The 26,083-nt window shown below is 42.2% G+C and overlaps 1 protein-coding gene across 3 annotated transcripts; it reads right to left on the reverse strand.

Moving 5' to 3' along the window:
• Positions 1–35: 35 nt before the first annotated feature.
• On the reverse strand, positions 36–23,040 carry IP6K2 (inositol hexakisphosphate kinase 2). 3 transcript variants are annotated; one of them, XM_042017363.1, is made up of 6 exons: positions 22,944–23,040; positions 7,184–7,482; positions 4,818–5,040; positions 3,785–3,960; positions 2,245–2,420; positions 36–820 (listed from the first exon to the last, which is right to left on the reverse strand). In XM_042017363.1, exons 2-6 carry the CDS (start codon positions 7,383–7,385, stop codon positions 323–325), a joined length of 1,275 nt encoding a protein of 424 aa, XP_041873297.1. In that variant the 5' UTR covers positions 7,386–7,482; positions 22,944–23,040; the 3' UTR covers positions 36–322. The 3 variants fall into 3 exon arrangements, with proteins under 3 accessions (XP_041873297.1, XP_041873316.1, XP_041873305.1); XM_042017382.1 differs by lacking the exon at positions 22,944–23,040 and adding an exon at positions 22,854–22,868; XM_042017371.1 differs by lacking the exon at positions 22,944–23,040 and having other exon boundaries at positions 7,184–7,616.
• Between the last annotated feature and the right edge of the window lie 3,043 nt (positions 23,041–26,083).

A 26,083-nucleotide genomic window follows, 5' to 3' on the forward strand; every position in this document is an offset into this window, starting at 1 on the left:
TCCTCTTCAGGCACCAGCAACAACAGAAGCATCACTTACAATGAACAAAAAGAATTTTATTGGAACATATACACACAGGGGTAACAGAGGTATCTGAGTAATCAAATATGGAATGTTTAAGAAAGTTAAAATAAATAAGGATACGAAGTTTTGCCAGTGCTAGGTCCAGCACCAATGTAAGTAAATGCCCTCTGAACAAGTCTGACTCTGACAGGACCGTCCCTGCAGAGCCTGTAAAGATTCCTACCACCAGAAAGTGGCCAATAATTTTGGAATACAAACAGTCACAATAGTGCTTTCTACTGATGTGCATTCACACTGTTTATTCGCTACTTTCGTCTCTTATTTCTTTAATAATATCTATTAAATTCTGGAGTCCAAAAACATAACCCGTGTCTTGGCCCTCATGCACCACACTATCTTCACCATAGTACTTGCAGGTTGTGTGGGCAAAGTCTATCATGCGGACATCGACAGTACTGGCAGTTGGTTTGTAGGCATAGGCTCCTGCTGACTCATCTGAAGATTCCTCTGAAAGGTCCTCTAGGTCCTCGGGGTCCGAGTCAACGGCAACTTCCTGCCTTTCCTTCCCATCATAAATGATCAGCAAGGAGCTGGAATAGAAGCGGTAAGACTCCTGTTTCTCCAGCACAGACTTGAGTTCAGTAAGTTTTTTAATAACGGACTCAAAGAGTTCCCTGCGCAGGTATTTGCCGTTATGAAAGAACTGGTAAAGTGCTTCTTTGAATCCTTGGACTGAGAGTTTTCTTCCATGGTATTTGTTCATGAACATCAGCTGGCCAGTGCCTGCCTGGTAGACCTGCATATACAAACACAGAACAAGAAAAAAGGAATAGTTAAAATTGCTGGTACACTGACACCAAAGCCTTGAGGGAACATAAAAAAAATTTAAGAACTAAAAAAGCATGCTCCTTAAAGCTTTTACAAGATGACATACTACTCTCTAAAACTGCTCTTGCACAATTACAGAAACTGCTATCAACAGATCCAGCAGCGCCTGTGCAACTGAGAGGAAGTGGAAAATTCCTTCAGTTTAGATTTAAGTTTTCCACCCAGCATGTAAGAATGAGGACTGGAAATGAGATTAGGAAAACTGCAGCCAAGATCTCCAAAGTTAAGCTACAGCTTGTACCACAGCCACTCATTCAGCTCATTACCTGCCTCTGCTCTAGGATGTTGATTCCCAGCATGCTGAGATCTGAGTGACAGCAAACATTCCTATCCAAAACTAAGGTGTACCCCATAATCATCTGTACCTAAAGAAGTCAGAGGTGCTCCTGCAGGAAGGTTATTTCCTATAGAAGAGTGGTCTATAGTTCAATAATGCCTAAACATGTAGGTCAAGAAAGGATTGCAGGTGCTTCCAAAGTTCCTCTTTGTTTTCCAGCCCAGATCAACACTGGAAAGCGAACAAGGGCCATGCCACACTCGAATCCCAGCACACTGTGGTTAGAAGTGCAGCTCCCACACTTTCATTTCTGCCTCATGTTTTTCTCTGAAGTTGAACAGTGAGCCGAACACCACACATGCCAATAGGCGTGCTGTGGAACAAGTCCTAGCAAACAACTGCTAGCATTCCTGGAATCTATTGGATGGGTGGAGAGAGGCTTCAGAAAAAAACTCAAACACAAACATGTTGTTTCCCATTTGTCACTCCAGGAATACAGAAACAAGTAAACAAAAAATTCAGGTGAAAGTCCACACAATGTCTCCTCATCTGGCAACAAGTCTTATTAAATTTACCAAGCACTTCTTTCCTGCACTTTGCAACAAGTCTACTTCATGCAGAGAATGATCTGTGGCTTTTCAGAGTTACAGAACAGAACTGAACTGATTGCTTCTTAATATTTTGACAGATTTCCCCGTCCTTCATTTTAAAATGCATATAACTGGCCCTCCTTGTAACCGTTCCCTATGCTACACTGAAATGTTAATTGGATCAGTAGTTTTAACAGTTTTGAACTGCTGATATGGTGCAGGAGGCTGTTTGTGTGTTCAGAGCCTGCACTCAACTCGTGCAGAGCGTGGGCTGCAGGTTGCTCCTGCAGATGCTGCCACCTCCAACTGATCAGTGATACTTAAAAGCCTCACTCCCCTCTGTGAGGGAAACGAAGCACAGCAGCTCAAGGGTAACAGCTTGTGGCATGACTACATAAACCCAAAACTCCACTAACAGAAATAGGTGCAAGTCTGCTGGCCACACGTGATGAGTTCTGCTCTCACCTGCATGCCACAGACTCGCACTCCAATCACAGCTGAGGTGCTCTGCTGACACTTGCGGATCTGATTTGCCTTCTTCTCCTCAGACGCGTCGTCGCCGTGCTGCCGGGTCCCCATCTTCAGGTCCAGCACACACGGAACCTCGTAGCGAGACGTCAGGTTCTCCAGCAAAATGAATTCTGAGCAGTTAAGGAACAAGCCTCACAATGAGGAATACAGGTTTTAAAAACATTACCTCAGATTTTATAGTGCCTCACTCTTAACTTTAAGCATACCCGAAACATGCCTAGTATAAAGTAATCTATCAAAAATTACAGTGACATAAATTTAGATGCCCACTCTGCTTTAAGCCAGTTCCACCTTTACTGGTCTCTAGATACTAGTGAATTTTCACATTAAGTGAAAACCAAAAGCAATCAGGGTTATAAAGAAACATAACGTGGCAGCTGACTTTGAATTATGAAATATTTCCTGTCTAGCAAGAGATTTTTTTTTCCTATGGGAAATGAAGATTTTGTGTGTTTGTGTTATCACTCAAAATCAGTGAAGCATTTTCATACCATCTTTACAACTTTAAAACATCTGTATTAACACTGCTCCAAAGATAACACACACTTCTTAGGCAACTGAATAATCATCTACAGTGAAATGGTGAGGGTACCAGCCAAAAAAAATCCTATCTATTTGATCATTTATTAGTCATAGATGTTTCAGTAATCCATCACCGAAACTCCTCACACATGAGAAATTTGTTTACCTCAGTATTTAGATATTATTACTTTTGCAGGATGTATCAGTTGCATCCAAGCCTACAGCTTGGATAGAATGCTCAGGGTGGAGATGTTTGCCTATGGTTCCCACAGCACAAAACCAATGTGCTTCAGCTTTCATGGATTCAATCAGATTTTTGTTTCTCATGCTCCAATCCTACATGACTGTTTATATTCAACTTCTCTTAAAGCTCATTAAAAAGAGGCTACTAGAAGCAGAACACTCCAGGCACTGGAACATCCTCTGTATTTAAGAAACTGATGAAAAGGGAAAAAGGACACTGGTTTTTAAGATCACCAGTATCAAAACAGTAGTAAAAAGCGAGAGAACTCTTCTCCTTTGAAAGCTTTCACTAGAAACTGTTCTTGTGAAAGACACCAAACACAGTATGCTGTAAAACCTGTCCACTAGCTAACCCACAATGTGAAGATTTTAATTCAGTTCTCTGAATTTCCTAGCTTAGGTGTAGTTTGTTACATGCTGGAAAAGCCCATTTCTAGAAAGTGCTGGCAAACCCTTCAAAGATGCCAAATAAATCACAGCTTCAGAGAGTCTCTGAACTTCCTAGCTTAGGTAGTTTGTTACATGCTGGAAAAGCCCATTTCTAGAAAGTGCTGGCAAACCCTTCAAAGATGCCAAATAAATCACAGCTTCAGAGAGTCTCTCAGGACTGCAGTTAAGCCTGCTCTGTACTCTTATCTGCAATGTTGAAGAAATAAAAGGCACAGCCCTATTCATTGCATTGTTATGAGGTACTTTCAGGAAAGGATACTATATTGATTTCGGTGCTTGGCGTTTTCCTTCATCCGCTGTAACTGTTGCTGGTGACATTTCATGCTCCAAGGATTATGGTGTTTAAACTGAGAACTGACATTTCCTTTTTTCTCTACAGTGTAATACAAGACTTCAGATTTCTTCAGCCACTCAAATTCTTCCTCCAGTTTGTGACTAGAAAAACAGAACAAAGTAGCAAACTATAAGTCAAGTGGAAAAATAAGCTCTTGAACAGGGGTTGGCAATGGATTTAACTTTACAAGCTATTTTGCTCACTTTCATTAATAGAAGCAAAAGCTTTATTTTCCTCTCTGTGCAAGTGGACAAGATGCCCATGACCAGTATTTCAATCATTATAAAGCTACCTCCATACTAATATAAATTAGCATATAGCCAAATGTCACAGAACCTGCAGTAATTCTACTTATATATCCTTTACCTGTGTGAATGACTTCTGTGAAGTAATACAAGAGGTAGTGATGCATTTTAAGGCTTATCCTTAGCTAAGGTCACTGCTTTTAACACATCACATCACAGCCCACAGTTTATGGTGAGCACAATTAATAGAAATGAACAAGGGTAAAAATGTCATTAACAGGGATAAAGCAGGATTCCTAACAAAGTATGCCATATATAGTAGCACTTAAATACATTTGGGGTTGCAAGGGCTTTTTTTAAACTATTGTTCTTCTGCAGGCGAGTCAATGTTTTTTGTTTGTTTGTAGGGGTTGTTTTTTGTGGCTGGGGGTTTTTTTTGTTTGTTTTGTGGTTTTTTTTTCTGTTTCTGAAGCTTCAAAAGTAACACTGGGAAACCTGTTTCAACTGACCACAGCAGTAAAAAATGAAAAGACTCAACATGCTACTGAGGGCTAAGGACATACTAGTTTCACTAGTGAATCTGTCTGCACTGAAGAGGCCAGGAAAAGCAAAATAAACAAGAGAAGAAAAGAAAATGAAAGCAAAAGAGTTCTGGAGAATTCTCGAGACCAGAATTTGACAGCAAAGAAAAAAAAAAAAAAATCAAAATTTACCTTTTCATTTTTTCCTCTTTCCTGTGCTGCCGGACCCATTCCTTAGACATCTTCTCATTTTCTAACAACATAGTCTTTTTGTTAGTCCACCGCAATAGCTTACTTTTGGGTTCACAGTCAGAGTTATCTAAGTTTTCTAAGTTATCGTGGTCCCCATTTAATGGATATGCTATTAGACATAAGTTTCCATCTTCATCCTCTTCAAAGCTCACTGACACCACACCTGAAGAGAAAAAGCACCCAGACAGTTATGAATTGCTCAAGTGACAAGCAAGCCTTTTAGAACACAATATTTTACACTAAGAATACAGCAACTTTATTTTTTCTCTTACCCCAGTCCTTAGTTTCTATCTTGCCACAGGCCAAACCTCATCTGCCAACCTAACAAATATCAAAAGAGCTAGACAAAAATGACACCTCACAAAAGACAATTTATCATGTTGACAAAACAATGATACAAAAAGGTCATTTTCTCTCTCTGAGGCAGTCAAGTAACAATCAAATAATAACAGGACACAATTTCAATTAATAAAATTTTTTATTAATTAAAAAAAACTCCTGACTGGTCTGATTCTAAGTGAGATGTAAAACATTTGTTAACATCTTGCAGTGAAAAGTGACTTGCACAAAAAAAACTCACACCAAAAACTTTTTAAATTTTGCATGACAGCAAAGCAAAAAGCACTTATCCAAACAATATTTGGTTATTAGATCCCCAAGGGAAAGGAAAGATGTGCAAGGAGAGCAAAACAAGGGAAATGTCACATTACAACAGAAACTAGTCCAAAAGCTTCCATTTAGAATCACCATGTTTAATTATACATTTTCTTCTATTTTTTGGAATTTATTTTATTGATACTGGTTATGCAGCAATCTTGTGGAATAAGTAACAAAAATGCAATACAAAGCAAATCTGTTTGTGGTACAGAAACACTGTGAACCTCAAAAGCATTTTTTTCTCCTCATCCTCTAGAGCACTGCATTGCATTTTAAGAGTCTTAGTGAAGCACTGACAGATGTGCCCAGTGCTACACAAACAAGTCTCAGGGGTTAATGGAGAAGCCATAACAATTGTATTAATTGTTTTTTGTTTTCCAGTCCCCTATTTCAGATCAATCAGTCTGCACAGTTCTTGCAGCTCATCACTAGCTAGGGGAGAGGGCTCAGTGAGAGACGGAACTTCCAAGCTGGGCAGGCAGCTCCCAGACCTGCAGTGGCTGGGGCAGGGAGAGCAGAAACTGACAGTCCCGCTGTCACAAAGGAAAGAACAATGGGAAAAAGGGTGGGGGAGCCAGCTAGCAAACGACTTCTTTGCCTTTACTCTGGAAAAAAATCCAGAAGTGGACCAAGTGAGGCCCCTTCCCCCTAAATCCCTCCCCATACTTCCCAGAGCGCCACATACACTAGTACAATTGTTCTGTTACATTTTGAAAAGTATCATTCAAATATCAGATTTTCTTCCAGTCCAACAGAACTTGTAATTAGACATGGCAAAAAGTCCCTGTAAAGGAGCAGGATATATTAACTGTGAAACATCTCTGAAGTCTTCCATCACTTCCACAAACAGAACACAAAACTTCATCACCATCATGGTTGTTAAAATCAATGTGCTTTAAAAAGCAACTCCATTTTTAAAAAGTGCTTCAGACATATTATTTATTAATCATCAGGCAGCAATTGATGAAATAGGAGAGAGAAAAAGAAGTATTCCTGTTAACTAGTGCAATTCTTAGGAGAACTGGAATTTCCACTCCTACATAACTTCTGACTCAGCCTCATCATGGCTACTTGATCCTTGCCTACCTAAATGCCAGGAATTTTCATTTCCTAAATGGCAGAAATAACACTGCAAGTATTCAACAAGACACCTTACTGGCATATACTTAGTGTGATCAAAATGAAAGTCAGAGGAGAAATCAAAGCACAAAAGAGACTACAACTAAGCTTACACAAAACACTATTATCCAACCTTACCAAATCCCTTGTAAACAAACATTAAACAAGTGGCAAAAAAAAAAAGAAAAAAGAAAAAAAAAAGAATTAAAAATCCACCAAAAAAAAAAGCAGCAGATAATTACTGAAAATATTCTCAAGCTGTTAGCTACTTACCTGTGCCTAAGGGAGATATATGGGCTATCACCAGCAGAGCTGCTCTACTCTAATGCTGTTAGTCAGCCCAAACACCAACTTGGCAAGCATTTCCAGCCTGCATCTCCACAGCCTGCCTCAGACAACATCAAAATACGTGAAAAAAACCCCTAAAATCTCTTCCACACAGAAGAGATTTCAGAGAAAACAGAGAGCACAGCACACTTGCATTTACAGAAACGAAAAGCCCAACCCCATTCAGAGGTTTGGTAACTTACCCTCATACTGTGGAGTGAATTTACGCATTTCTGTTGGGAGAGTCTCATAGAACTGGTGTTCTCTCTGAATAAGGGGTTTACAGATGGTCTTGTCATTAAACCGAAGGACACAGGAGTGTCCTCCAACTTGGTGGACAAAAGGCTCGAGCAGGACTCCCTTGGAATAGTGCTCCACTTCCATAGCTCCAAATGCTGGGCTCATCCTTGTAGCACATTAGACAGAGGAAGGCGACAGTAGTGAAGGCAGTTCAGAGCCTGAAGCCTCCGAGACCCGCGGGTGTTTACTCTGATTCAAAAGTCTGTTAAGGCAAACACAAGAGAGCGGCGGCCGTCAGTGTCCGCGCACGCTGCGGCCTGGGCAGCACGACGGGAGCCGAGCGGGCCCGAGGGGAGCCGAGAGCAGCCGAGCGCGCGCCGCTCTCCGTCCGGACGCGGCCGACTGCGGCCGAGCGCGGGGCGCAGCCAGGCAGGCTCCGGAGGCCGCGCCCCCGCCGCGTCGCAGCCAATGGGAGGCCGGGCGGGGCGGGGCGGGGCGGGGCGGAGGGAGCGCTGCGGCCGGCGCCGCCCGCCCCTTCCCCGAAGGAAACCCCCCCGTGGCCACCCTAGCGAGTCCCCCCGCCAGCCGCGCCTGTCGCTCTCCAGCGCCCGACCCCGGAGACAGGAGCGCCAGCGCTCCCGACGACACTTCCCGCCTCCTGTGCCAGCCCGAAAAACCGGGAATTAACACCGAGCGTACAATTCCTCCCTTCCAGGCAGGGACAGCAACCAACCAACGTCCAGGGTGGGACCAGGGTTTATTTCACCGGTTCATTCACAACAATATGTCAGACACCGAAAATATTACTCAGATACAAGCTCTTCATAGGCAAGCCATAATGCTAATGTGCCATTTTCCAAGAACATCTTTTTTTGGTACATCCAGCAGAAGGCAATGCTCAGCTGCACCCGAAGGTTCTGCTTCTGCACCCTGTGACCGCATGCTGCTCGGTTCTGGGCAGCCGCCAGTTTCACGCAACCTGGACTTCTGAAAGCAATTAAAGGAGCGAAGCTAAAAATCAAAACATGACTGCCTTGTTCTCTGCCTTCCAGTAAATTTTTAAGTCCAGTTACTCTAATTTTAGACCAAATCTTTAATGATTAACTTTTTGCGGCTAAAAACAACCTCATGCTTATTTTGCCTGAAGATCGTTACACGAACAATAATGCACTTAATTCTAAGAGACTACAAAGTGTTCTAGGTCACAGGTCTATTTTTATTTGTCCTCCTTAGATATTTAACAGCTTTACATTAACTGGAAAAGCAGAGACCTGCAGGCTTAAAGCAGCGGCGCTACCAGAACTACAGACGCCTACAGCATGTCCTCGACATAAGAGCATTAATGGAATTAAGCAACTAAACTGCCTAAAGAAACAACAGATCGATCAACTGAATGAACTCCAGGTCCTGCAATGTTTACCTGCATCTAAAGATAACAGGTCAATACGAGTTGAATGTATTTTTGTTGGTGGGGCTTTTTGTTGGGTTTCTTTTTTTCCTCCTTTCTTCCAAGTGCCTCATTTGACAAAACATTATCAGGTTGCTCTTTTTTCTTTTTTTTCCCCCTCTTTAATCTGGAATAGTATTCCCCAGAAACAATACTGTCTTCTGATAACCTATATTATTAAGATTACAGCAATATCGGTAAACTTTCATTTCTCTTTGTACTACTTTTAATTTCCTAGCATTCTTTTTATAATGCAGCTACTGCACCACCAGAGAATTTTCTTACCTACCTCAGCATCAACAATTTGACAACTCAGAGACACACATATAAAAAACTCTCAGTTACACCCCGAATGCGAGCCACTTCAAAAAAACCTACCCAACTGCACCAAGCTGAAGTGCCCAGACAAGACAGAAAAGCCATGTAACCATGGCCTGTCCCCAAATCCCGGGCAGTCCAGTGTATCTCTTCAGCTGCCACAGTCAGAAGGGAGCACTGTTAGGGCTCCAGAGTCACAGATTTATTTCTCCATGGCTCCCCACAGTAGCACCCACTCCATGCAGAGCTACACTGCTCTTCCCTAAGGCTCACCTGCAAGCTGACTTACCAGCACATGAGTAACACACTTGGAGCTGTCAGGAAACGCACACTTAACAAGTCACATTAGCTCCTGAGTAAACTCTGAGAATTGTTTCCATTTTCTATTACAGAAACTATAAGCACCAATCTGTATAATGCAACAGTAATTTTTTAACTCTTGAGTTTTCATTGGGATTTTCTAGAGCCAGTAATGCCTCCAGTGTCTTCTGGAATTTCCAAGGGAAAGCCAGAAGCGTGCCAGGTTTCACTGGAGGTGCAGTAACATATGCACATGATCTTACAGTGCCAGAGCTTTACACTGGCACAGCCACTTTTAACAGCCTTGCAGAACAGCAGCAGTACAAGAGCCACTCTTTCCAAGACAGCATCACCATTCTGTGGCTGCCTTCCTAATTACCCCTGATACAGAGACGCTGACTGCCGACTGCAGCGATTCAGACTGAGAAAGTACCTTGCAATATCCTTTAACCTCAAACACTTAAGTCTATCCCAGTCTTCCTCTCCTGCGTTGAGTTGCATCAGCAGTTAAGTCTTGAAGATATTTATGCTCTAGAAATGACTCTAGCAAAAATCACCTCCAACACAGAAATTGCACACCTTGTTTACCCAACACATCTTCAGGGAGCTCATTAGTAGCAGCTCAACTTGTTGGCTTTCATGGATGCCCAAGTGGTCTGGACAATACTTGGATGCGGATCACCACACGCACTCAGCAATGGAATTGCCAAGCACAGAATTGGACAGGACTACTCACTGTGCTTCACCCTTTCCTGAACAAGTAAGATCTGGCAGCACATCACACAGTGTAACTTCCCATTTGAAGAAAAACAAAGCAAGTTTGTTTAATTGCTCTGATACTATAAAAATGATTTTATAAGTTACGCAATATTTAGACAGGCTTGGAGTTTTTTTGAGAGAAATGCTAGAAACACCTGTACGTAGTCAAACACAGTGCACCCAGTCAGCACCACCACAAGACAAACGTGGATCTACCAGAAGTAAAGGGGGAGGCTCACACAAATTCAGATGAGTTTACTGTGGCTGTATTAGTAAGCTTTCCTTCTGTTTTTATCTTCCAAAAACCACAGTGTAACTCCCCCATGTTCTGTTTCTACGACTGAATTTTTGTAGTATATATCCCTGCTGGAAAAGTTCTATTAATACAGCTCTGCAGTAGAAGCTGTGTGCAAGGACTGCTGAACAGAGCATCAGCAAGGAGTTCCTTGCTACAAAGCCTTTAACTGAGCTCCTTAATTGTGCAAAGCAATTTAGTGCCTTTCTATGAAGCTAAAACACAGATATGATTTGAACATAGTAACAGTACTCAAGAAGACAGCAGCAAGACCACATAATCTTGTCAACAGTTTAGGTTTCAGTGAGGCTTTAGTTTTCACTTTGATCAATTATTGTATTGTAGCCATTCAAGCAGCACTTTTTACCTAATAAATTCAGTTTGTTTTCACCCAATGAAATTCTTCTCACTTGCAAAAAGGCTTTGAGTAAGATCTTAAGGTTTTTTTCTGCTGCATGCCTTAACATTACCATTACTAACAATCAGGATTTGTTTGTCATTTTGGCTCTCCTTAATATTTGGAATCTTGCCATTCAGATGAACAGGGCCTGGAGCACAACTGTAATGCCCATCAGAAATGCTTTGCACTGTTTCATTTATAAATACCTTAATTCCATAAACAGCCTCACAATATGCCAAACTGGTTGCAGTTTCTTACAAATGAAAGCTTAGACCGAAGACCAACAGTTTCAAGTGGCATTGATGTTGACCAGCACAAGCACAATGCAATTCTTCACTGCCTTTCCTCTGATTCTACACCCAGTTTGTTCTCAGTGCTCTTTGGGAAGAAAGAGCCCAGAACAGCTGTTTTTAGGCAATCTTCCCAGATACCAAATGCAGACTCACTGTACCCTGCCCTTTTCCTCCTACGTGCTTTTAAGTGCCTTTGGCTAAGAGTTTTTGCTCAAAGGACACATCAGCCAAAAAAGCAGATTTATTAACCCTTCACATGTCAAGCTTTTAAGAGAAAAACCTGACGTAACTTGAAGGAGCAAACAAAAATTTGCCTAGACACAGTAACATTAGCTTGAGCAATGTCATTCCTACAGTAAGCAGCAGAAGGCGTTTAAAACCCAAACCTGCAAACCAGAAGTGATATTTACACACATCTTATCCCCATCACGTGTGACAACGACCATCAGAAGAATACCGCAATGAATTCACGTTTTCAGGCTTTTAATATTAATCTCAGGTGATGGCATTCTTTGGAAGGTACTTCATGTCATTACAGATTCTCAACTTAGTCCCACACATAATTGCATTAATGAACACATCCTCTGGAGAGCACAGCTCTCAATTAAGCAGCAGCTTCTTCTTCATAACAATCTCAAAAATAATACACCTCCTGCCAAAACTCTGTAATGGTAGAACTACTGATGCAGAGCTGCCCTTCTGTTAAATCTGTTAAAACTAGGTTCTCTCTAGTGCAGGCTTTTTACTTTGGATGGTCAGTATCTTCAACTCCACATAGCCCTAAATCAGCTTTACAGTGACAGAAATAACAAGGCAGCAAAGCTCTCTGCCTGTCCTTTTTTCTCAGTTCACTGGGCAGTGCAGAGGAAGCTGACAGGGTAGAGATCTGCAGAGCAGAGCTGCTGCAGGGTGCTGTAACTGCTGAACCAGACAAAGTAAAGCCCCTTCCCGAAGTTCCAAGGAAACAGAGGAATGGCACAGTCAGCCAACAGAAGAGAAAAGAGTATCAGTGACCTATTAGATCAGCCAAAGAGAAAGCTGCTTCAGCATAAAGAACATTCCAGAAGAAAAAAAAAAATAGCTGAGAATGGACACAGGAAGATACAAGTAACAACGTGGAAAGCACATAGTATGTTTTTGAGAGCCCACCCACCACCTGTTTTCATGCACAAAATTGAAAAGGTACCCAAGGTGTGAGTTGGTAAGTCATCACAATGCTCGAAGAGAATGACCCTTCACGACTGAAGCAGGAGAAACACACTGTGAGAGCTTACAATACACCTATCAACCAGGAACGATTACAGGAATTTTACAAGTCCTCATATGACTGAACTACTTGTTTCATTACTAATAACGTGGTACTTTACAAACAGCAAGGCACATTCCTTGAATCAAAGGAAGCAGAGGATTCAACTCCAGAGTATTAAAAGCATTAGATATGTTACACATGCTCAGGCTCAAAGGTCTTGCACAGCTTGTGATTAATTCTGATGAAAACCAATGCCACTCCTCTACACAAAACACTGTTTTATTAGCAAATATGCCCAAACTAACATTAGTAATGATTTGCTTCTAACATTCACTTTTGCTACTGCTTGGCTCAGGAGTTACTCTGATGTGTTCTGTTTTCAGAAGTTCTTGAGATTAGAATGGAGATACTCGTATCCTCTAGTGTCCAGTCAGCTGCCTTAGAACAGTATCAGAAATACATTTTAAAAATAAACTGCATCAGATTAGGGAGCAAAACTTCTAAAATAAGTGGTTTTAATTCTTAACAGAAAAATGATCTCTGCATTCATTTATCACAACTGTTTTAATCAATTCCTGATTGTGGGGATGCATTCTACTTCTAAATATAAAGCAAATCCCACACTAGGATAGTTTTTGAAGCCTTTTGTATCTACAATAGAATAAATATAACTAAGTAGTAAAATCTATAGTTTCTAACCTTTTAACTCATTAAGACAGAAATGCAGAGCCCATAGAATAATGTGCTTGTATGAATCCTACAGTTTTGGGAAAAGTCTTAAGAGCAGCCCTAAATTCTGCATGATTACAGAAAGCAAACATTTATTACAGTAACTAATTTGGAGGGAAAAGTTTATCTTCAGTAGAAAAGTGCACTGACATTGTCAGTTCTCAGAATTTTTTTATTTATAAACAAAGAAATGTCCTATAAACAGCAAATAATTCAAATTTAATATAGCAGACAATAAATAGTCTTCAACACCCTGAGGGGCAGAGGGACAGTCTCATACCATCAAGGGGGAGGAGAGTCTTTCTTTAAAACATAGACGCGGGGAGGAAAGCCCCCTTCTTTTTCATTAAGTATAACTCGAAACAGGTGGTTGTGATGCTCTGACTTTCTATGCAAGTCAAGTTTATTTAAGCTCTTTTGCAGCAAATCCATCAATACAGCGATCATCAAGTTTCACGACTTGTACTCAGGGATGAGTAAGCATGACATTTGGTAAGAACACTCAGCAGAACACATGCATACTCAAGAGTAAGATACCAACTCCTTCAGACCCACATATTGGGTCTATGTGTGCATTCCCTTTGAAGCAGGAACACTTTTACTATAGCCTTTAGTGGTAAATCATGAGGGTGCTGGGAGTCAGACACTGTAGTGGCATATCTATCATAACCACCTACAGACACAAAAAGCCAAGAAAGAGCAAATTCTTATTACATGTAAGCTGCTTGGGCTAGACCAGTAAAAGAAGCCACCTGCTTCTTAAAAATACTGATATAATTTTATATATTTTTGTAACTTATCTTTACTAAATGGCTGGTGATTGCACAGCAGTACATTGCTGTAGTTTAGAAAAATTAAGTCATTTCTCCAGATAAATAAGGAAACAAATGCCTTGGATTAATTTCACAAATTAAAGGCTACGTACTGGAGAGGCATACTGGTTGTCCACAGAACATTCTGAGTCGAAAGGCACCCACAGGGATCATAATTTATTTAATCGTGCAAAACAGACTGAATCTAGAAACCCAGAATTATACATGAAGTCGTGCACAAAATTCCTACAAAACACGTTTGCAAAACCCTTTGGGAACATGACTGAGCTAACTCCACAGCAGTCTCAGTCCATCAAGGTAGAAAGGTAATCCTATTTTTAACATTAGCTTTCAAAACATCAGCAAACATTTAACATTGGCAAACAAAAGATTCCCACCAAGGAAGAATGCATTTTCTGCTTTCAAACTGCTGAAAAATACCTTGAAATGCCCTAACTTCTTCTGAGGATGTCAGCTGTATCACTCCTAAAAGCACTACTCCTCTAGGTATTTCTTCCATTCCAAGAGGAGAGGGACAGTCCAACAGCAGCTACAATGGCAAAGGAGTCGCCAGTGCTACACTGAAGTCCTGTTCTGAGTTTCTCAGGACTGTAAGACAGCACCCTGAGAGATCCTTTTCTATAACCAGAGCATCAAGCCTTTTCTATTCACTATGAATTTTGTCTGTAAGACAGAAATGAAAGACCATGCGCTGAGAGGCCGAAAAATGGACAAAGATGCACTCTTTCAATGAAAAACATTTTTTTAAACTAGCAACATATTTATCCCATCTCTTTTAGTCCCTAAACATGGAGTTCTAGTTTTGTCTGCCTTTAAATATAACCCAACACAGACATAAACACTGCCAGACAGGTTAAGACATGTATTTATACCTGTAAATTGAATACCACAGCTCCAGAGCCACCTCCTATGATGCCATAAAGATTTTTTGCCTTTTCTTTTATACTCCTGTTATACCTTTTTTACAACTTCTGTATTCCTAGTGCTTTTTGCCTACATTCTTGGACTTGTTTGTCAAGCTGAGAGACTAAACATTTTAGAAGCTTCATAGCTAGGGATCAGTGTAACCCAGACCCCAAGGTCCTCTCCAGAACACATTTTGTAAACTAAGATAGAACCATCCAGGGGAAGGCTCCTTGGGGATGGCGGCTCATTCACTGGGGAATCTTTGATAGATATGCTAATTAGTAAAACCTATAATGTTATACCAGATCTTTTGGGGGTCCATTTTGGCGGAGTGCATTTCGGTGCATTTGACCTGGACGTGTGCACCTAAGGATCCTTTAAATAAATACCAAGGTAAAATCCCTTTTCCCCTTCTAACCGTGTATGACTCTTGATTTTAAGACCAGGAAAAGGCATCTCTATACCAGAAAGACTTTTGAATATAGCTTTAACAGACAAAACTAAGAATTATGAAACGTTAGGCATAACATATTAAGGGAGCAAACTACACACAAACCAATCTGAAGTTGCATAATGTTCTATGGTTATTATTCCTCATGCACAATTATTATCCCTATCTTTCTTAAACCAGGTCTACATTATTAGGAGAAACCCAGTTCCCTAATCCTTTTGTCTAGGAAAGCAAGGCAAGTCACCAAGGCTGTCTCCAAGAACTTCTAGCTTTTTTACATAAGCATGCACAGCAGCCCCTCAGCTGCAATTTCTTAAAATTCACCAAGGAGGTTATGTGCTCAGTGCAATTGATATTTCAACATTTAAAACAGCAACAGCTTTCAGCTTTTCCTACACCATTTGTAATCCGTAATCTTAACACCTACATACACAAAGCTCTGGAAAAATGCCAATTTTACCTCTCAAGTAAAGCTATTTTATCTCCCTGGAACTAAAATAAAGCCAAGTTACAAGTTACTAAGCATATTCATACAGTAAAGAGCATTTCTGACCTATGTAGTTTTTTCAGGGATTGTGTAATTTAAGAACTAGTCTCTTTTCCAAGTAAAAATGCCATGGAAACTAAGAAACCTGAACCACCAAAACTAAGATACTTAAACTTCCTATTTAGAAACTGATCCATCTTAAAACGGTATTCTGGCCTCAGCAGCCAAAACCACCAGTTGCTACAAAAAGACAATACTGCCCTTTGTCGTGGAGAAACCAAAATAGCACTCAGCCTTTAATCTTCTGAAAATATGACAGCAAGAGCTAAACTGTGTGGATTACACACATGGAAGTATTAAGACACCAACACCCTCAAGAAATTCCAGCATTAAGATTAAAATAAATCCAGGATTATGCCTTTCTCATTACCATGAATTTAGCAGTCTGGGAACTGTATTTTGAGCCACTCAATGAAAGAACATGGAATCTTTGTGACCAGCCCTTCAGTTGTGACTCATTTGCCATATATGGTAAGAAAAATAAAATTCATATAGGACAAGTGTCAAGTCCCTTTCAAAGGTCACCTTCATTTAACTATACAAAGATTTTCTCTCATTTCCTTTAGAAATCCCAACCCCTAATGCTTTTTATACCATAAGCACTAGCGGCCCACAGGACAAGATTGCTAAATTAAAGCTTTGATGCCTAAATCCTACAATCCAAGCTAACTCCTTGAGCAAAAACTTCCAAAGGAATGCACAGCAAAGATCATTAACAAATAAATTATTATAGGAAGAATGGTACCAAAAATGCACAGTAACCTATTTCATGCTTCTCATTTATGTGTATATTCACCTACACCATCAATATACCTCAAAAGAAGTTTAGTCCCTTTATGCATAAAAATTATTGAAAAGTAGCCCAGAAGGAGATAAAGTCATCATGTTTTGGAATGCCCATCCCTACTTTTAACTGTAATTCTACAAGTGTAGGTTCCAAGAATACTTCCGATGACTAAGATAAATGGAGTTTTTGCTCCAGAACAGCGCACATTAATGGGATGCATTTAATATATCTTTTAAAACTGTATTTATGTTTCAAAACACCTCAGACTACTGCAAACACATCTCAATTCAGATAACACAACCTAGATTTACATCTTACAGGGAAGAGTTTGTATGATTCAGTGACCTCTACATACTCTTTCCCTGAAGAGTCAAAAATAACTGAGACCTAAGACCTTGAACACACAGCTCCCTGCAGGGTTGCCAGAGCAATTATAGAAGTTCAAATGCAAAAGATACAATGGAATAATTTCAATGTGCTTCTTGCTTAACTGCAGCAGATTGGATGAGCGCAAGTAAGAACAGGAGAGAGTCTTACAAGACAGACTCTCATGTGGCACAACAAAACTAAGGGAAAAAATCTTGACTGTTCCCCCTGGTAAATGCAATTCATTTCAAGAACAGTTTTTTTCCTAGGAAAAGGGAAAAGGACCTTTTCTACAAGTACACCTGCACAGTACTTAAAAAAATTCTTAAAAAAATTATTTATGTATTTCATGTTTCATTGTTCAGTGATCTCCTAGTACACCATCTGGGGCCAATTACAGGCTGAGCATAATAATCACTGGCAAAGAATTAATCCTTTTAATCTCATACAGTTTACATATTCAAACAGCAATACAAAACCACTTGAAAAAAATCTTATCAATTTCAGTAATCTAGAAAAGGAAGCTCCAGTGGGAGCTTGGCTGTGTTGCTCTTATCCCCGCAGCAGGCTGAAATACATTTAACGATACACAAGAACCAGCTAGTTTTAATAGCCCTGGCAATGGGACACAGCTGGAGTATGTCTGATTCCCTTAAAAATATCTGTTGCTTTACAGGCAATTTTTATAGTAGCCAGCAAGTGTGCACTGCACAACAGTTTTCAAAGAGAAACCATCACTCACCAAAAAGGGAAGAATCAGACAGGATGATTACCAAAAACCTACTTTCTCTTCAAAATTTGGCAACATAGCACCACCATCCACAGTGTGCTGATGTTCCAATTCTGCATTTTGAAAAAACAGCATACTATGAGTAGAAAAACATAAGTCAAGCTTATGAAAAAAGCATTTTATTTTCTGAAAGCAAACTTTGCAGATAGTGATGTTAAAACATTAACTGCACTTTAAAACATAATCACGATTCAGCATTTAAGTTTAAATACGTCAGAGGCTTTGTTTAAATGGAACAACGTGAAGTCAGTCATCCTCTCACCATGCAATTCACTGCAGCTCCATCAGCATTTACTTCATCTACCTTCATCCTCAAGAGACTACTTATCTATCTCCACAAATTCCAAATTACTCCCCCAACCATTTTGTTCCCTCCCTGTTGGAAATGATACAACTTCTAAATTTTTTTACGTAACTTTGGTCAAGGGTATCTAGGACTATACCTTCAACTTTAATACTCACAGATGTCTCTTCAGAAAACTGACTGGTTCTATTAAGCCAGAACCAATTTTCCTAAGGTATCTTGAACAGATTCCCAGTTGCAATGACAGTTTTATTAGTATGAACACACCTACCCATCAATTTAACCTCATATCTCCTGTTAAATTGAACCAACCTTCTGAAAGTGCTAACACCTTAGAAAGATCAAGATGATGCCTATCATGTCAGGCAGCTTCATTTCTCATTTCTGTAACATCATTAAACTAAATTATGTCATTAAAAAAAAAAATCAATTGCCATCACACCGTCCCCATATATCCAAAGCACAAGGCAAAAAAATTACCATTTTTCTGGAAAAAGAGATGAGAAAGGAAAAGAGCAAATGTCAGAAGAAAAGAGGTCATCTTCAATAAGCATGAAATTAAGCAGCAGCCAAAATTCCTGATGGGGTTTCGGGCAGCGTAGAAAATTTCTGCATCACAGCACTGCACAGCTATCTGGGTATGCTTAAAGCCCTCTATGCTTCAAGAAAATAGAAGCGTTTTTGCTGTGCTCATTCTAATACAGACTTTGGCATAAAGCCCCCAAACCCTTGCTTTTTCTGACTGTGATTTTCTGACAAAAAATAACCTCAATAATTGTATCTTTTGTCCTTGAGTCTGTTCATTTTAAGTCTCAACAACCTGGGGCAATATTAACCAGTTTCAGCAAGTCATCCAAATGCCTTTTTTGTTTTGTTTTGTTCCTTCCAACTTTTTGGATGCCAGCAGAGCAGGAGAGAAGACAGGGACCAAGAGAGGCAGTACAGCTGAATGGCTACTGTGTGAATTCAGTAGTTCCCTGTTCTGTTTGGGCTCTTAACTGGCTAACAAGCACATGCACAGCTCCGAACCAGGCACTGCCTGTGCCACCTCTTGCCCTACGATCCTACTATCCATCACGGCACACACACACAAAGCAAGACTCTCAGTGGCCAAAACCATTTTATGAGCAAGCCTTTCTTTGTCCAGTAAAAATGCAAAACTGGGCAGTAACTGGTTCCAGCTGTCTCCAACAGAGAATCCTCCACATGCAGGAGCAATCCAGACACAGGGTCAAAGGCTGCATGTTGATAGCTGATAACAGCAGAGTGGTACATTCTGTACCTATTATGAAGATTATCATTCCCTTATTCTAACATGGCCCATCTTTCAGAGACACAGTCAGGGCTTCAAAGGCTTTGCGCCACACAAGCCAAGAATTTGTGGAAGATTTCAAGCTCTGAACACCTGATTAAACACAACCAATGACAGACCTTCATTTGAACAAACAATTTTGTTTCCATTATGCCTTCCAGTATTTCAGATTTTGCAGAAAGAGAAATTTCTAGCTACTTGCAGCACATCATACAGTGTCATACAGCTTTTTGCAAAAGGGGGAAAAATAACTATTTTTCAATAAAATAAGTTACCATGAAAGGCCCAAAATTAACATTCTAATGAGACATTTCTAACAAAAGTTATAGAAAGACATATCTGCAGTTATACCTTAAAACTCTTAAAATGTAACCTCTTGATATTTGTAAACCATCCCTGTATTGTTTCAAAGATGCAATAACCTTGGGCAAGACAGGAAGCCAGGTAAAAGAATTAGCAAGAGGAAAAAACCTCTCCCTGCAATGGAAAATTTTCATCTCTTCAAGCAAGGCAGAGATGCTCAGCCGGACCTGCGTTGCCTGGAGACCAACCACAGCTTCTTGCCAACAGGGACGAGCTAAGCATCAGCAAATTCAACAGCTGATAAGCGGATGAACTGAATGAGAGGTGGCAAGGTTTTTCCACACATCAATGTAAAATCCTGACAGCTTTCAGATAATGGTTCTAGCCCATGCTCACTAGATAAACAAGAATTATTATGAATGTAAAATGTCAGCTTAAGAAAGCTTCAAACTGCTCTATATTTGGCTCTTACCCCCACACTTTGGGTACAACTAGAGCAGTAAATACCACACTCAAGATAAAAATTCTAGCTGCACCTCAGTTTCTGCCCTTTCAATCTTTGGATGTGGTACATGAACATTTGGAATACATTCCTACCCATTAAACAAGTTCTGTGTTTAAGCAAGGGTGCAGAACTATTAAGGAAACCAGTGAATTACATCAAAAAGGAAGAGCCTATACCTCGGCTTAGCATTAAAAACCACATCAAATCTTGTTTCACTTCAAAAACCAGCCTTTGCCCTCAGCCTTTCCCACTTGAAGCACAGCTCCCCAGGAAGGCCAGCATCATGTATGCTAGAGAGGAGACACTTGTTTTGCCTATTCTGGTCCTGGACCTACTCTCAAGCTCAGGCAGGCATTAACCCCGCTGCAGGAGCGGCACTCCTGACCTCTCAAAGAAACACCTCAGCTATCTCCCACACTATCAAATAGGAATCGTTGAAAATAATTAACATTTAATACCAGTTACTCCAGAATTTCCCTAGACCTTATCTAATTCAATTCACTAAAAAATACTCAGACAGTAAAGAACTAGAAATTCTAAAGAATGGCTTCTATTTCATTTATCCCTGTAGGTAAATTCCACAAGGATACTGTACGTCACTAGTGAAGCAGATCTTTCACCGCCAACCTGACAGCACACATTTCCCTGCCTCCAGTGAAACCAAAAGGGCAGACATTTGTGTGTCACCACTGCTGACAGACTGAGACACCCTCAGTGCCTCGAGGTTTGCACCCTTCCCCTACCTGTCAAAAGAAAAACATCCCCAAAACAGCCTCATGCTCCCCAGCTGACTAGAGAACAACTAAAGCACCACCAATACCAGTGACCTGGATGAAAGCCCATCCACTGACATGCAGCAAAAAGGTTCTTGAACATCTTTTCTCATCCTGGTTTTTCAAAACATCATGCCTGACAAATGCTAAATCTTCCTTCCAAGCAACTGGTAGGGAAAGAATTTTTGAGAGTACAAAGCCCAGGATTCATGTGACTGACCACTGTCCAGTTTTCCAGCTGCTTCCAAACTACCACACCAGATATGGCTATGACAGCTCTGATCTACCTTTCCTCCAAAAGAAACAGCAACATAAAGCTTCCATTTGCTTGTATGACTGAAGCACCATAGACAAGATAACAGACTTACTTCAGAAAGGTATAAACATCAAAGACAGAAAAGAAAAACAGGTTTTTTTCAATTAAATGAATGTAAATTTATGAAAAGCTACACGACCAAGTTTAATATCTGGAATTTCTTACAAACAAGTACATGTGAATGGCTGTAAACCTTCCCACGACCTTTAACCAGGAGACACTTCTGAACACTTTGTATTATTTTATTTAAAGGAATTTTCCTGAATTCTGGCAGTTAAATCACTGGGTTCTTACTTACTGAAGAAAAAAATGCAACAGCAATCTGAAAGATGCTAAATCAGCCAAATGTAAACAAATTAATCAGTCCATTTTTAAACCACACATTTATGTGTGGATGCATGTGTATATAAACTCAGTTTCCATTCCTTAATGTTACCATTAAGGTAACATTACAATTACACAAATGAATTTAACTTAAAGAAAATTTTACAAGTCGGTTTTATCTCATATATATATGAGAAAAATTATGACCAAAGAGGCCAATTCTTGGCCCAAACAACCCTGACCTTGTTATTCTCAAGTGTCAGATATGAACTGTTCTACTACCATTTCAGTGCTGCACGTTGAGTAATGACCAATACATCACCTGACTGAAAAGTTAAACCAAACATTAATGTTCCAGAACCAAATATTAAAGCCAAATTCTAATTACAATATTTGACACAGAACTGTCCCCTTAGATGTTCAGGAAAAGCACAGGGGCACTGGATGCATTTCTAAAACAGCTGAGTATATGGGACACATAAGGCACTGTATCAAAAAAACATAAAGGGGGAAAAGAAAAAAGGCAGCCTAGAAGTAGAGGGCGATTAAATTCCAGCATACATCAGGAAAGATATCAGTGTTAAACATGTGTACTTTTTACAGTGGAATTAAGGCCAAGGGCATATCAGGGTGTAACTACCAAGAAGTTGTTATTCCATCAACAACGATAACATTTATTTCCTTAAGCTGGATGCCTATTTCCAAAGCCTCAACCACAAGTGTTTTTGTTTAAACCGTCTGCAGCTCCCAAGTCACGTTAACAAGGTATTATAAAACCGTGATGCTCAAACCAGTTCCTAACAAGGCATCACCCAGCACTTCTAGTTTACAGAGAAAAAGGGCATTCTTGAGCATCACATCCACTTATGCAACACATCCCGCAGCACCCGTTTTTCATTCTGAACTATCACCGAGCGTACCAAGCAGCCGTCAGAGCAGCAGCACACCCATCACCCGGGCAAAACGGACGGATAACGTCAGACGATTCACAGAACTGCTGAGTAAGAGCCTGAGGCGACCACCAGCCCCGGGGTCAGCAGCCACTGGAGATACAAGCGCGGCCCCCCCGCGCCGAGCCCGGGCCAGAGCGGCCGGCAGCCCCCGCCCCGCAAGAGCCGCGGAGAGCGCAGGAAGCGCTGTGCGGACGGGGATGCTCCGCGAGAGCTGTCACCGCTGTCCCCCCCGCCGACCAGACCCGCATCCCCGGGGTGACGCCAGGCCAGGGCCCCCCTCCCTGCCCGCTGAGCACGGCAATGCCCCGAGGCCGCCACCGAGCATCCCCGCCGGGCAGCCGCCCATCTCCGCCTCGCCGGGCCGGGCACCGACCTGCGGGCGGGCGGGGCTGCGGCTGTCCCCACAGCGGCGAGCCCCCCGGGGGCAGGAGCAGCGCCGGGGGGAGCGGGACACACCCGTTACCTGGTGCGGGGCCGGCGCCGGCGGCGGCCTCAGCGCTTTTGTTCCTCAGACGTCAAGATGGCGGCGCGGCGCGTGGCCGGCCCTCCTCGCTCCGGCGCGCCCCGCCCTCCCGCCCGCCTCCCCATTGGCTGGGCGCGCAGCGCCGCGCGCTGATTGGGCGCCGCCGGCGCCGCTGTTGCCAGGGGAGAGGGGCAGGGGAGGCGAGGCCGGGGCGGCCCCGGGCTCCCTCCGTGTCCCGGCCCGGCCGCGCGCCCCCTCCTCGGGGAGCACGGGCAGCGGCCGGCGGGGACGAGCGACCCCTCCGGTCTCCCAGCTGGCCCTGCCTCCGCTCCGCGAGGCAAACACAGGGGAGGGCACGGCCTCCGCCCGAGCGCCCCGCGCTGGGCACCTGGCTGTGGCCCCAAGCTTGGAGACACCACCCAGGCACGCATAGGATGGGGCCTGTGCCCTTCACCTCCCTGACCTGTGGATTCAACCTCCGCAAGCCGCAGCAGCCATGGGCAGGGCTCTCCGTAACTTGCCCTCAGTGCCTGCTTGAAAACCATTTGTCCCTTGGTGTGCGATACATGCCGTCAGTTCGGACGGGCCCAGCGCGTAGCTACAGGGCCCCTCCATAGCTCGCCCCCCGAGGAGGCAGAGGAAGAGCATCTGCAGAGCCCTGGAAGCACAGGAGGCACGCGGGGCTGTGTGCCTGAGCTCACTGCACATCCTGTGCTTCTGCTTCTCTACACCAAAAATCTCAGGCAAAGGCAGCTGAAAGTCCCGGAGGCTCCCCTCACTCAGCTTTACCCTGGATGACTTTTTCGAGCCAGTGCCTGATGTTCAAAATGCAATTGCAGTCGTCAAGGTTTGAATGCAAGGCCACGATCTGCGGGTAACAACAGAGCCACCATCATTGTAAGGAAAAAGAATAATGAGATTATTGCAGTTTAAATTACTAAGCAACAGTCTCTCTGACAATGAACTTAGTAAAGCTCTGTCATCTATTTAATCACACTAATGAGACGAACAACTCCACTTAGATACAAATTACTATGTGTTTCATTTAAATAGAGGTCAGAGAGCTAAAAGCCACACAAGCCACCACACTTCTGCTGTACAACACACCCAGCAACAGGCATCCTTTTTTTCTAGAAGGGACCCAGCCTTTCTGGCCCTGAGCTGCCAAGGCAAGGCTACACAGAGCATCTTGCTCAAACCTCCCACTTCTGCTTCCCGACTGCCTGCCTGTGGTGTGGGCCTCAGGCATCTCTGGTTCAGGAATGGCTCCTTGGTTTGGAGAGGTGAGCATTCGTTCACCAAAGAGGTTTAGAGGGCAAGAGATCTCTGATTTCTAATTGTTCTAAAGTAAAAGCATGACTAGAGCCTTGTGTAAGAAGCAATTATACCCCTTGGTTCTCACTGCATAAAATATGCCTCTTGTTCATCAGGCTGACAGTCAAAGCCAAGCAGGGCTGCTTGGTGAGAGTGTTCCCATTTATCTGGCTGGTGCCATCACGATTACATGAATATAAAAATCTGGTTTTGTGTGTGTCTCTCACCATTTAAACCTGATGACTTCCCTTGGATATTTAAAATTCTTTCAAATCTATACCTCTTTGGGCTGAAGCTGGTCTTGAGAGGGCCAATAATTTACTGAAGAAAGCAGTTATGGCTGGAAGTTACTGACACATGCTACTAGTTTTAATCTGTGTTTGCAAGTTCAGAGCTAGCCCAGGGCTCACATTGTATTTATGTTCCCTTGCCACAGGGAGAGGGGAGCTGAGGTGACCATGGCACCCTTCCCCATTGGGTGGCTGCATGATCCCTCCAGAGGCTGGGAATACTCCCACATGCTCACAGCAGCATTAGGTTTCCTGAAGCCGCACTCCTCGCTGCACTTCTTTGCGTTCCTCTTAATTAGCGGGGGAGTAGTTCCAGGCTATTCAAGTTACTTGGCATCTCCTACCTCCTCCACGAAGAGCTTCCCTGATACAGTTCATGCCTGTAATAAGATGTCAGCATTGAGTTCAGCTTGGCAAGCCTTTCATTCCCACACTGCTCTTGCCTGTGCACCTCCTAGAGTTGCTTCCTAAACTTCCAGCTCCCCATCCCATCCCATCAGGTCCAGGATGAACCTCCAGCTAGCTGTGCTCCCAGACACACAAGGAAGGCTGATCCTTTGGCTGCGTGGCAGTCCAGATGACCCTGCAGCACTTCTTGAGAGCATTTCCCCCTGAGCAATGGCGTGAGGCCAACATAAGGAGCTTTAGCTGCAGGAGCCACTGCAATAGCAACGCAACTCAACCCTCCTCCTCCTCCTCGCCAAGACAAAGGAGATACATTTAAGCCTGTGGGGATCTGCTCCTGCAGGCAGTTTCTCCCACTGCCAAAAAGCATTTACAAAACAAATAGGCAACAAACATTCCGATTCCACAAACACCTTCCTCTCCCTTGTGTACACTGTGTATATATATACACATATGTACAATTTTTAAGACATGGTGGAAAGTGCCAGACTGACAGTTTGAAAGAACAAGCACTTCCGGTTATTTACCAAACTGGTACAATATAGGAAGCAGCAGAGTGAGCTTCTCCCTCTTGGGCTGTCAAATCCACAATCCAGAGGACACAGCCTCAAACAAAGTTAATGCATTTTCATTTTTTCATCCCCCTTGCTAAGGATCTAAGAATTGAACCTTTTACAGGGAGCAGTGGACTATGACAAAGTTCTCTAATTCAGTATTCTTACCATGCAAGGGTGCAAAATTTCATTTATATGAAAACCGAGACCCTGAATCAAAAAGTTATAAACCTCCCAAAATTCAACCACTTCTCACCAACCCAGTTTCAACCCAATACAATGTTCTAACTGCATATTCCTCACCAAAGATCTTAATAATCCCATGCTCTGTCTGCATGGTGTGGTCTGTGCCATTTTTACGTGCCTGTGGTAGTTCAAATTAATGCACATGGTTCTAGTTATTATTTACTTGCAAAACATTTCATCAGAGGATGTGTCTGATTCAGGACTGAAAAAGCCAGGCCACTAAAGGAGGACAATGCTTAATGAAGTGGCAGGGAAACGTCATGCTTTAAAGGTGTCTTGCACGGAAATAGATTCCATGCTCTATCCTCAGTCCTCCCAATGTCAAAAATAG

The sequence above is a fragment of the Corvus kubaryi genome, unplaced genomic scaffold (assembly GCF_017639235.1).
Source record: "Corvus kubaryi isolate FWS band 111438036 unplaced genomic scaffold, C.kubaryi_AGA036_p1.0 136, whole genome shotgun sequence".
Lineage (NCBI taxonomy): Eukaryota > Metazoa > Chordata > Aves > Passeriformes > Corvidae > Corvus > Corvus kubaryi.